This window comes from Choloepus didactylus, chromosome 9 (genome assembly GCF_015220235.1).
Source record: "Choloepus didactylus isolate mChoDid1 chromosome 9, mChoDid1.pri, whole genome shotgun sequence".
In the NCBI taxonomy this organism is placed as follows: Eukaryota; Metazoa; Chordata; class Mammalia; order Pilosa; family Megalonychidae; genus Choloepus; species Choloepus didactylus.
Genome location: NC_051315.1, coordinates 20,103,115 through 20,116,409, shown reverse-complemented (window position 1 = coordinate 20,116,409; position 13,295 = coordinate 20,103,115). Strand labels below are relative to the sequence as shown.

Genomic DNA, 13,295 nt, shown 5'->3' with positions numbered 1-13,295 from the left:
CATCACCTCATGAATAGGAGCCTAGAGCTAGATTTAATTTTTAAAATAATAAAAACAATATGAAGTTTCTTGTACCTAAGGGCTGTAGAACAAATTCCCACCTGTTACAATGACATAGCAAGCCATGCAAAGTTCTTACTGCACATGGTGAGTTTAGTCATTCCAAGTCCATCCTTTCCCAGTCTGTGAGTTACAGAATCCCCACCAAGTGGTGTAGAGCAGAGCATCTCACACTTGAATATGTGCAGGAATCACCTGGATCTGCTTAAAATGAGATTCCAATTCAGTCATGTGGGGTGTGGCCCAACATTCTGCATTTTTACAATTTCCCAGATGATGTGGACACTGCTTGTCCGTGAACTATACCACATCAGTACTGTATGCAATATCTCTAGAGCAGGGGGTGGAGGGGTGGGTTTCCAATTAACCACTCTATTAAAAATCTTGAAGCCCAGAACCGTCTTACTTCATAAACAATCACCATTCTCCCCCTTACCAAGTGGTATTTTTAACAAGACATCCTTCTACAAGTTTCCACCTCTCTACTTTGATGCCCCAACTAGAGATATATTAAGCTCTTAATTTCTGCAGCCTGAACCTTCTAGGCTTTCATAAATACTTGATGAATGAAACACCAAGTGAAAATAGGAAGACCTGCTAGAGTGATTTGAGCAGAGGATAAAGCCAGTACAGGCAGGCTTCCTGGAGGAAGTGAGCTCCAAAATGAGAAAAAAACCCAGGCCCATGAAAGAGGACAAACAACAGAAATTTCCTGCATCCTCTAGAAAGCAACCTTCAATCACCAATGCAACTTATTTGCCTCCCCTGTCAAAACTGTACTTGAGAAACTAACAATTCATCAGCTCTCTCTATAAGACACACAGCTGTCATTTCAATGTGACATTTAACCCTTTAGAATTGTAGCATCTAGAAAGTAGATACATGAATTTCTCACAAAGACTTTTTTCCAGTTATATCATGTCTTCCAAAGAATTAAAAACATAAAGCCAATGACCAAATGACTTCAGCTCTGCCCAAACACTGTGTTTAAGTTGTAACATAGGGTAGATATTCCCCCTTCACTAGAAAAAACGAGATTGGCTTCTCTCTACAAGTGCACTGAACCGCATCACTCCTAACTGGGCTGGCTCCCATCTCTGCATTGCCTTTGGTTTCACAACCAGTTAGACGTTTAACAACTCCACATAGTGACGAGCTGCAGCCTTGCTTTTTGGTCCTCAACTGTCAGGTTCTGGTTACGGCTCTCCAACTACCCACTTGAGATGTTTAAAGCAGTGTGATGTCTAAAAAGCCCTCTGCCTGCCAGAATGGCTCTTACACACAGTAAGTGCAAATAGGAAATTTTGTCAAGTTTCTAAATTGGCAGGAAACCCTAAAGTCAGAAAACACTCAAGTTTGTTAGCCTGAGACATCTCTCTTACTCAGACTTGCTCTCAGCCCTGGGCTTGGCTTTTTCCCCTTTTTCCCTTTGAAGCTAAATGATGGAGGATGTAGGTATTCTCTCCTCTGGTGAGAAAGCCTCATGGAAGCAGCAAAGCAGCCCAGACATTAATTTATTCTCCAAACATTTATTTCATACATACTAAGTGCCAGGCTAAGAGGAAAAAGTTACCAAAAGATGATAATTAGAAGCATAATCCACTGGTAATTTTCCTCACTGATAAATGAGGCATCTGGGGTTCCAAAAAATCTGACTGGTGGAACTCAAACCTGCAAATTTTGAATTCCCCAAAAAAAGGTCTAAAAGTCCAGTGACTGTTCTATGGTGCCCAGAACTTGGTAAACTTCCTAATCATTGAGCACTAAGCAGGTGCTCAATGAATGTTTGGTAAATCCATGAAAGGTTGGGCTAAGAGTACAGTTCTTGAAAGGCAGGACTTTTCAAAGAGAAGCTTCTGGAGTTGGGGCCTGTCTTGGAACGTGTAACGAAGGCACAACATATGTTTAACTGAGAGCCCCCTTATCAGAGTTCAGAGAATGCATTAGCTTTCTACTGCTGCATAACAAATGACCATGCACTGAAACTTAAAACAATACCTATTTATTAGCTCACATCACAGTTGTGGGCATCAGACATTCAAGCACAGAGTGGCTGGGATCTTGGCTCAGGGCCTCAAAGACCAAAATCAAAGTGCTAAATTCTTACCTGGAGGCTCTAGGGGAAATCTGCTTCCAAGCTCATTCAGGCTGTTGAGCAGAATTTGTTCTTTGCAGTTAAAGGACTGAGGTTTTCCTTGCTGACTGTCATCTGGGAACCATTCTCAGCTCCTAGAGGCCACCCACCTTCCTTGCCACATGGCCCACTCCACCTTCATAGCCAGCAATAGAGAAGTTCTCCCCCATCAAATCTCTTTGACTTCCTCTATCTCTGACCTCTAGACCCAGATTTAAAGGGTTATGCAATTTCATCAGGTCCACAGAATAATGTCCCTATTTTAAAGTCACCTGATTTGGAAACTTTATCACCTATGCAAAAGCCCTTCACACCACCACCTAAATTAGTATTTGGTTCAATAACTGGGAGAAGATGTGTATATACCAGGGTCCAGGAATTTGGGGGGGGGGGTGCATCTTAGAATTCTGCCTGCCACATGGACAGAGAGGAAAAGCAGGTGGTGTGGTGGTGGGGGGAGTGCTTTACTAGGGTCCTAGCAGAGGATCTCTCTCGTCTTTCCAGGGGCAGCAGAAACCATTGGTCAGTTCAATCCATCAACTTCTCAATCAGTGCATAACCACTGCGCCCCCAGCCCAGTAGGAAAGGTTGAAGATGTATGAGGGAATTTGGAACCCAGCCAGGGAGACAACCCCTGTGCCCTCATCTGAGAACAGTCTAAGACAGCCTCATTTAGTGCAACTGCTAAAAGAAGATCAATGTATGCTGCAGTGATTCAGGAAGGCTTCAAGGATGAAGTGAGGACCTGAGCTTGTTGTTGAGGATTCAGTGCGCATTAAGCAACCCAGCAAACAAGTTAGAGCTCCCTTGATCTGGCCTGGCTCCACAGAGCTACCTGCTAACCAGAGCCTCAGCAACATCGGGGCAGGCTGATCCTCTGTGCTGGAAAAGCGTGAGGAGCTTATGGAAGCAAATTCACTTCTGGCCATGGTCTGGCAGCAGTAAGTCTTGGGAAAACCAAGAGCTGGAGCTCTGACAGATGGCAAGAAATACTAATTGTATCAACCACATTTTCTAGCTCTTGTAAATTGATGCTTTAACATCTATAGGCATCCCTAGGTGGCCAAGGCTCCCCATGCCAATCTATCTGTTGCTCCTCAATACTTCTGACCCCAGCTGTCAGTACACCACTTTCAAATATAGCCAGGCAATCCCACACAGGCATGCTTCCCACAGAAACCACAATAAAGACCCCTTCTCTGTTTGACTTGCTCTCTTGGCCTGTGATCGACCGTGGCGTTTTCCCCATGTGGCCCTGCATGGCATGCTGCCCTCTTCCCAGGAAACTGTGAGCCCAGTAAATTTCTTAAACTCTTCCGGTCTCTCTCTTGATCTGCACCTGGTCTTTCCCTACCTCACACAAGGGAATATGAACAAAACACGAACTGGCCTCAGCCGCTCTACCAGGACTGTATTCAAATGCAGAGTGGCCTCTTTTTCATTCTGGAAACACGGCCAGACTTTATATTCTGACCCAAACTGCATTGCAACAGATGCTGTCACCCCAAAGGCAGTGCCACAGATTTAACAGTGCTGCTTTACTCCTTAAAACCCTTCAGTGGCTTCCCAGGATAAATCCCAAACCCCCGGCTGTGGTTTTGTCTCCAGCTGGCTGCTCAGTGGCTGATTTGGTCCACTGGGCTGAGCTCTTGATACATTAAAGGGAGAGCTGTGGGGTTTAGCAATCCTTTTTCACCCTTCACAAAGCCTGGCTTTCAAGATAATTGCCTAGCTAAAGAGGTCAAGAAATGCAGCTTCTGGACTCAAAGCTGATCAAGACCCCCTTGGTCCCAGGCGGAACCTGCCTTTTTCTTCCCTGGCTGATGGCTGCAAATGAATGCAATTTAAAGGGAAAATAAAAATACACTGGTTTAATGTTTCCAAAATGATACCCCTACTGCCTTCTCTTTCCACTACCCTGAGTGCCCTCTTGTTAACAAGTGGTCAAACAGCTTGCTAAGAAATAATTTTTAAGATGCACTCACTGTCTTAACATCTTGTTAAACACCATCCTAATCACTTTCATTCCATGGTTATTTCTGGTAGGTACATATGATTAAAGCTAATATTCAGAAGTCAAGTAACCCAGACTGTTGATGTGCTCAGAGAGAAAATCTTAAGCGTCTTTCATGATGGCTTGACTTTGGGGAGGTTTCTGAGGACTGATCCATTTCAAAGAGAGCATCATTAGCTTCAAACTAACCAGAAAGTTTTTGAGAAATGAGACTCTTCTACAGGAACACATGCCTGTTGGAAAAGAATGTTGCTTTCCAATTCCACCCAGAGGCTTGTTTATTTATTCAATCAGCAAGTATTCTTTAAGCATCTGCCAGGCACTATGCTAGGGATACAGGTACAGTGTTGGGCAAAATTAGGGACAGACAGCAATTAAACGACCACACAATTAAGGGTGACATTGCAACTGGGAGTTTTGTTTCAAGAGAGGTTTAATCAAAGTCAAGGAGGATGGGCAAGGCTTCCCAGAGGAAAGTGAACGAGGAGGAAGATGTCAACTTGGTGAAGGGGGGCAGGAGGGCAGGGGGGACATGGAGAAAGAAAGGAAAGCATTTCAGGCAGAGGAAATGACACATACCAAAGCCAGACGGTGGGAGAGAGCCTGGCCAAGGTCTGATGGAGGAACTGAGGTGGAGCCAGAGGGGCACAGCAAGTAAGTGGAGACCGGCACTCGATCGAGTTGGGAAGGCAGGCCAACCATCAGGGGCCTGATGATAAGAATTTTGATCTTTGACATAAGAGCATTGGGAAGCCACTGAGGGGTTTAACTTCATGGGAATGGGGAGGGATAAAGAGACCCCAGAGGCTGCAGAATAAAGAACAGACTAGACGGAAGGCAGCAGCAGACACGGGCATTCTTTTACGCCTGAAGTCAAGGCTCTCGCCCAGAGACTTGCTGAAAACAAAATTGAAAGGGGCCCTGCGGGAGCTCGAGCTCTTTGAAGGTGGTTGCAAAGGAAGGTGCCCACCAGACAGCAGGGCCCAGCTGAGACTGAACACCCTCTATTTAAGAACTTACAGTAGCAATGATGAGCAACTTTCTCTCCAGCAGTGCTCAGGAAGTAGCCAAGGAATGGGGCAGAGAGTCAGGTGATTTGCCCAAGGCTGCAGTGGGGGTGGGAAGAAGGAAAGGTGATGAGGATTGAGTGCTATCCACATGATGGATCTGGGGACCTTACCTGGTAAGGCAGGAAGGGGCTCCGTGACTCCCAATTCAATATTCCTCCTCTCTGCTATTTCCACTCACATAAATGGCTTTTATTCTGAATGGCTTTAGGATTAATAAGCATAATGCTTTGCTCAACAGAGGCTTCTGCTGCCTTATTACACTTTGGCAGCCCCCAAGAGGCATGCAACTAAGACAGATGAACAGGCTTGCCAATGAATGGGGACTGCGATTCAAATATTTCCTTCCAAGGGACGTTATGTATCTCCCTAAGGGAGAAATGAAACCTTTGAAAGCAGCCTGATTATAAACATAAAGCAGCATTATTATATGTGTCTGCCATGCTGATCACAGGACACTTGCAATTTACGGCAGATATCACAAATAGAAAAATAAACATGAAACATTTATTACAGCCAGATCTACACCTATAAAGGGAAGAAGGGAATACAGACAATAATTTGAATACTTGAAGCAAAACCTTTTCCTGAAATAGACAGATATTTGAACCAAAATATTATCTTACACTAAAAAGTCATTAATTTTGGTGATATTTCCATGAGAGACGGTTGGTATATCCCTTTACATCACAGGAAAAAAAAGCCTGTGCCAAGAAAATTAGTGGCATCAACATTATTGTAAGACCAGTATTTAAACTAAGCAAGAAAAACATTTTAAAATTCTAATAATGCCTTAGAAGCACTTTAAGACATCTGTTTCCATGTAATCAGTCAATATGTACTAGGACAAAGGGATTGATTTTTTTTAACTTTTTAATTTGAAGTAATTCCAAACCCATAGGACAGTTGCAAAAATAATTTAAAACCCATTCAAAGAACTCCAACATATCCCCCTCTAAGATAGAATGATAGGGAAAATGTGGCCCTATTTATCCATCCCTTCCCCCATCCCTCCATCCATCCATCCATGTATCCATCTATCTATTTTCTAAACTTTTGAGAGTAGTTTGCATACATCATGCTCCTTGAACACTTACTACTTCCAAGCACATTTCCTAAGAACAAGGCTATTCATGTAAGAATCAACCTTAAGTACACTTATCAAGCTCAAGAAATTTAACGTTGATATAAAGCATTCCATCTATATTCCAATTTCTCCTATGTCCCAAAAACGTTCTTTTGGACCTTTTCTCCTCCATTATTAGATCCATTCCAGGACCATGTATTGCTTTTAATTGCCACTGCCTTTTTAATCGCTCTTTTTAAAATTGTGGAAATACACAACATAAACTTTCAACTCAGCCACTCCCAAGCGGACCATCCCATGGGATTAATCACTTTCACAGTCTTGTGCTACGTTAACCAGCATTCACTACCAGAACCTTCTCATCACCCCAAACAGAAACCCTATTCCCATTATTCATTAACTCTGTTAAGTATTGGTTTTTACATCAATTATGTTTTTTGTTATGGCCTGCATACAGGGTGCAGAGTTCCAAGAAGCCGATGAAAGGGGAGCCAGGGAAACACAAGAATCAAATGCCAAGCCATTGACAACTGAAGGTCTTGCAGAATTAGACCAATTAATCCTGGAAGAGTGGAAAATTGACAAAGTGATGCTGGGACAGGTGTGTCAATGAGGGTGATTTAAATAGCAAAGAATTAAGAGAAGTCCTTGGGATAAAGCCCTCTTTATCATCTTGCTGTGAAAATCAAACACAAAGTCTATCACATAGTTTTCTCAGAAAACTCATGCCCTCAAAAAATCCACACTGGTTTCATTCTGAGTAATTTTTAGTAGAGTTAAATTACAATTAATTTACAATTAATTATCACCTGTGTTTTAGAAAATAGATAATTTTCATTTTTCACAATAAAGTCCCAATCAAATAATTTTTCATGAAATTTTGGACTCCGTTTTAAAGGAACTCACTTGGAGAGTCCTTTTTAGGTACAAATTGTCCAGCATTTCGGCTCTCTCTCCCTCACCTCTCCCCAATTCCTCCCTCCTCTCCCCCCATTACTGGTTTGGTCTCTAGATCTGGAGTCTAAAATCCTACAGCATGTGATACTGCCCCCTCCCTCTCTCTTCCCCTCCCCTCCCCGACCCACTCCACAAATATCTAAACGTTCATTAACCTTAATTTTAGGGTGGTACAGTGCAACGGCAACTCTCAACCTTTTTTCCACCCAGATACATAAGATGAAGAATCAAGATATTCCCCCATGAGCAACCCAAGCGGATGTGTAATTCCTGCCACTAGATGTAACTGTTTTCCCTTTCTCTACAACACAGGGAAGCCAACCAGAATGCAAGCGAGTGGAATTATTATAAAGAACTTGAATCTTCTATGATGTTTCTTTAATTTTGTATTTTCACAATTATCTTTAAAAAAGTTTTCATAACTATACTTGAAAGCCATTCACTGCCCTACAGATCTCCAGGAGGTAGCTATTACCAAATCCCAGCCACATTAGGCTCTTGAAAGTTACACATTAAAACTATATTTCTTTTAAACTACTCTGTTGTTCCTTAATTCTCTCCCCCCACTTTGAGTGGACGACACTGATGGCAGGCCATGCCAGCAGACACAAACATGTGTGTCCACAGTCCAGGATGCTACATGCACTGAGGATAACTCCCAGTGGGAATTCAGAGGGTGAGATGGGAAGTCTGGAAAGGCCTTCTTAAAAGCAAGGCTCACTTGGCCTATCGTCAGCATCCAAGACACAAAGAGCCAAATGCACCAATTCCTTACCTGTCCAAGAGGCAGGAATCCAGACCAGGGACCTCTGTTCCAGCATCAGACACCTATGACCATGGCCACGCTAGCCCCAACCTCCCATCAGGAGACAGCTCTGGTGCTTATTTCTCACCGACTTGACAAAAGGCAAGAGAAACACATTTCCATGAGTGTGCACTTTTGCATTATTGCTTTCTCCTGCAAATTGCCTAAGCGCTAGGCGAGGTTTCTCCTTCTCTCCCAAAGTTCCCAATTTGTTTTCAATATACACCAGCCCAGAACCTCAGCTAGACTGAGGCACAACAGCAAAAGACGCAGAAAGGAAAATTAATATTTTCTACATGGGCTTCCTCATCTTGGGTAGATTTATGAATTAGGAATTTCATTTTGGTTATGCAGAAGTTAGCATTTTTAACAACGTGGGGGAGAAAATACTTAATTGTTTTTTTTTATTGCCTCAAGAGTTTGAAAGACATCTTGTGCTATGGAGTCATTTACATTTCACATTAAATGCAAAATATGTTTGAAATAAGCAAATATTTGTTTTAATTCGACCCATCTGTTAACCAAAATACTAAGAAGACAGCCCAATCACTATATTAAATTCAGCAATTTGTAAACAATTTATATGTTCATTTGTTCTCGGTTAAAAATGCCCCAAAGCATTACGTTTTATGAAACCCGCACAAGTAAATTGCATTGTATTAATCTGATGGATACAGCCCATGATTTTTTCTTCTTCACTTCATTAATTTATGTCCTAACTTGAGCTAATTAGTCAGGTTCCTATTTTTAAAGCTCTTTGAAATTCATTGAGAGGAGAGAAGGGGGACATTTGCAAGAACTGCTTTGAAAACCTACTGCAGAGGAAATGGGCTAAACAGAAGCATTAAGTTCCTCCAAGACATTAGGGCACGGTGAGCGCCTGATTGCCATTCAACAGTCTCTATGCGAGGGACACAGTGATTAATATGTAGCTATTAAGGAAAGAGCACAAGTGCTAGAATGAAAGAACGAATGCAGCTGTGAGAACACACTGCTGGCGGGATGAGCATCTCCACAATTCTTTCCATTACTAAATAAAAGTCTGTGGCATTTTGATTTTACGCTACAAAGTGGAGATTGCGTTTAACTGGGAACAATACCCACAGAGGATAGCAAAGATGTCTGTTCAGACAGTTTGGTCACACAGAAAACAATATATTTTTTCCTTTTGGCCAAAGACAGACTCAATCTCTAAGTTCGAGTAGAAGGTAGTTGGAAATCACTGCAACCACTCCTTATTCCTGTCTGATTCTAATTCCACCAATTCTTATCTACTCAAGACAAGCACTCTCTTCAAAAACTTGCACTCAAAAAAAAAATAATAATAATGTATACTGAAGTATAAATTACTGCCAACAGTTTAAGATATGCCAGAGGAGACATGGGGGAATGGACTGCTAGCCTTTAAAAGGTGTTCATGCTTTAAGCAAAACCTATGTCCACTCCTTCCTGGAATAATTTGGGCAATAGCCAGTAGCTAAAAGAGAATGAATTTGGTTGGATGTCCTTCCCAAGTCCCCCAATGTCACCTACCAGAGTCTCCTTTACTCCAACTTCAGGAAGCAGTGGTAGCAACACCATCTGCCTCATCTATGTAACACCTTGCTTGTTAAAGTCCTATTTCATTTTACCTTCACCTAATACGTAAAAAGCCAAGGGCAGATGCAAAATGAGACGAAATAGTTTCAGTGGCTGAAAGATTTCAAATGGAGTCGAGAGGTCACTCTGGTGGACATTCTTATGCACTATATAGATAACACATCTTAGGTTTTAATGTATTGGAATAGCTAGAAGTAAATACCTGAAACTACCAAACTCCAACCCAGCAGTCTGGACTCCTGAAGACAATTATATAATAATGTAGATTACAAGGGGTGACAGTGTGATTGTGAAGACCTTGTGGATCACACCCCCTTTATCTAGTGTATGGATGAGTAGAAAAATGGGGATAAAAACTAAAGGACAAATGGGGTGGGATGGGGGGATGATTTGGGTGTTCTTTTTTCACTTTTATTTTTTATTCTTGTTCTGGTTCTTTCTGATGTAAGGAAAATGTTCAGAGATAGATTGTGGTGATGAACGCATAACTATGTTATCATACTGTGGACAGTGGATTGTATACCATGGATGATTGTATGGTGTGTGAATGTATTTCAATAAAGCTGAATTTAATTTAAAAAAATTATGTAACCCATTACTGCCACTTTGGAAGTAAATATACTTTTGTGCTATTAAAAAAAAAAAAAGCCAAGGGCAGAAACTCGTTCCATGCCCCGACAAGCAGGATTTGAATCTGAATGCTGCACTTATGAACCACTTGTGTGAATGTGAACTGGGCCCTTTCTAAGCCTCAAAGTTCTCAACCATAAAGCAGGAATATAAATTGACTAGCACAGCCCCTGACGCAGAGTAGGCATCTAAAAATTGTGAGCTCTGGCTCTCATTTTGCATGAACATGGAGAAGTCAAGTCATCTGTCACAGATGCACCAGAACCCAATGGCAGGACTGGGGCAAGAACCTAGTTCTTTCCACCTGTCATCAAGGGCCTTCACATTTTTTCTCATGACTAACTCCTGGCCCTGGAACCTGTTACTCAGGTTTCCCACACCAGAAACAAACACTAAGATTTATTCTTTCTCCTGAGGTCCAGGTAGGAAAGGGGAGAGGGAAGAAGGGAAAACATTTGTTACATCACCTCCCGCTTGACTCACATTCACACACCCACAACATTGCCTTTTTCTTGTTTCTGCTAAATATATATACATACTTTTCAAAGCCCTTTTCTTTGTTCGCGCAAACTTTGTGTCGCTATTAAAGCCTCGTCCCCCAGAGCCAGTGTGACCTGGCCCCCCTTCTGAATGCTTTGGAGGTTACAAACTGAGCTCCCTTCCAGACAGAGAGAAGGGCCCCACCTTTAAGTTCTTGCACCACAACAAAAGTTGGGGAAACAAACTGATTTCTCTTCAGGTGAATTGGGCATTTTTAGGGATCACGCAAGTCCCAGGAAACTGTCCCTCCCGTGTTTCTCTGCTTTGATAAGGAACAGACAGCCCACAGCAGAAACCCAAGCAGTACCCGAGGAAGGCAAGTCTGAGGGCTTCAGCTTCCTAACTAGGTGGGGAAATAAAATAGCAGCCTGCAGAGTGTGTGTCCCTGGCAGCCTTGTTTCTCCAAAGAAGGAGAAAAACCAAAACAAATCCTAATCGCTGAGAAAAGTTCTCCACAGTAAAAGCAGGGCAGGATTAAAATGCTCCCTTTCACCTCCAGGGAGCTTAGTCCTTTTCGAAGGACTTTCACCTCACCCAGATAACCTAACCTGACCCTGCCACTTCCCAGTTGGGATTATTATCCCCATTTTATCCAAGGTGTTGTGTGTCTTGCCTGAGATCACAGAAGTGATGTTCTGGAATATACCCAGACCTTCTGGGCAGGCGCTCTTTTCACCATAAACCACCACAAATCCCCAAAATATAGAAAAGAAAAATGCAGAATCTCAGATCAATTCCCTCATTCTGCTTTAGGACATTTTAGCCTAAACAACCAGAATAGCTACAAGTTTAGGGCAAGCCCCCTGGTTCAGAGGACCAAAGGCGGTCAGGAGATCAGGGGGCTGCTCAATCAGGGGGCTGCTCACAGCTGCCCATACAACCCCCCCCCACACCCACCCACCCAGGACTCACTCAGGAAGATGATGGTCTGCCTCCTGGCCGTCCTGCTCTCCTCGCTCTCCGCCTTCCGCAGCTGAGTCCCGCCGGCCAGCGTGCCCTGCTTGCCCCTCTGGAGCACCTGCATCATGTTCCAGCACATGAAGGCCACCGAGACCAGCACCACAAGGTAGATGACAAAGGCACTGAAGATGCTGGACTGGAACACGGTCCAGCGGCTGGACAGGTTGGTACAGATGGACATGTTGGAGGCCTCAGGCTGCTGGTGGTGGCGGGTGAGGGAGCGGTTGCAAGTGAGACCCCGGTGACTGGACACAAGCAGCAAGGGGTACTCCACGCCCATGGCAAAAAGCAAAGGCAGAGCCACCAGGACAGAGGTGACCCAGACAAAGCCAATCAGCAGCTTCACCTGGCAGGGGCCCGACACGGCCTTGTACCTGAAGGGGTGGCAGATGGCGACATAGCGCTCGAAGCTCAGTGTCAGCACGTGCAGCAGCGTGGCGTAGCTGCAGGCCTCGAAGAGGAAGGTGTGCAGCTTACAGGACAGGGGGTAGCTGGGCGTGGTCAGGGGGTTCCAGATGATGCTGTAGAACTCCATGGGCATGCCAATGAGCAAGACCAAGATGTCCGAGCAAGCCAGGCTCACCATGTGGTCCGTGACCTCCTTCTGCAGGTAGCCTTTCTTCTGCAGCACCTGGGTGACGTGAATGGTGACACTGTTCCCCACGATGCCCACAATGAAGATGACCAGGTACACCAGGATGAGGGTGATTTTGAGCCAGGTGGCCACCTCAAACTCGGGGACATGGCTGTGATCGATGATACGGGAGCAGTCGCTCCCAGGGCCACTGGGCGAAGCCATGAGGAAGACAGCCAGCCAGCCAGCCGCCAGGTCCAAAGACTTTCTCAACTTCCCTTCCTCCTCCCAGAGGAGCCCAGTTCCTCACTGCAACTCACCAGAGTGGGCGCAGGACGCGCTCTGGCTCGATTGTACCTGGCAGAGGTAACTTAGTACTTTCAGGTGCTTTCATGGAAGCTTCCTGAAGCAGCCCAACCTCGGAGACGTCCGGGAGGTTTCTGGGGGAGGGATCTGGGGGTGTCCTTGTGTGCCTGAGGCTGGGAGAGGGCGGAGGAAGTAGGGTCTAAGCTCCTGGACCCGCGGGGAGGAGGCTCGGAGGCCCTGGGCGCGCGCTGTCTTCCGGTCCCCTGCTCCCCTCCAGGCTGCCTGGCCTTTACCGCCCCCGGCCCAGCTCCCAGGAACTCCCTCTCCGCAGCTGTGGGAGGAGCGTGGTCAGGGATTACTCATTAACCACAGCAAACTGTGCTCTGGCGCCCTCCTGCAGACCCAGCCGGGCGGCAAGGTTTGACTCAGCACAGAGGCACGGTCCCGCGAAATCAGATCTTGGCTCCGGAACCCCGTGTGGCCCCACCTTCCCCGCCACATGCGCGGTCACCGCGGAGCCAGCGTCTCGGTGGGGCCCCGGGAACGCTGGAGTGCGCTCGCT

General features: G+C 44.8%; 1 protein-coding gene across 1 annotated transcript in view; it reads right to left on the bottom strand.

The window, feature by feature from the left end:
• The window catches only part of GPR39 (G protein-coupled receptor 39), a 258,562-nt gene extending 245,495 nt beyond the window's left edge, over positions 1–13,067 (bottom strand). The window contains exon 1 of the mRNA XM_037850408.1: positions 11,806–13,067. Within this exon, the coding sequence (XP_037706336.1) occupies positions 11,806–12,652 (847 nt within the window). The 5' untranslated portion in view covers positions 12,653–13,067. The remainder of the gene's footprint in view (positions 1–11,805) is intronic.
• Between the last annotated feature and the right edge of the window lie 228 nt (positions 13,068–13,295).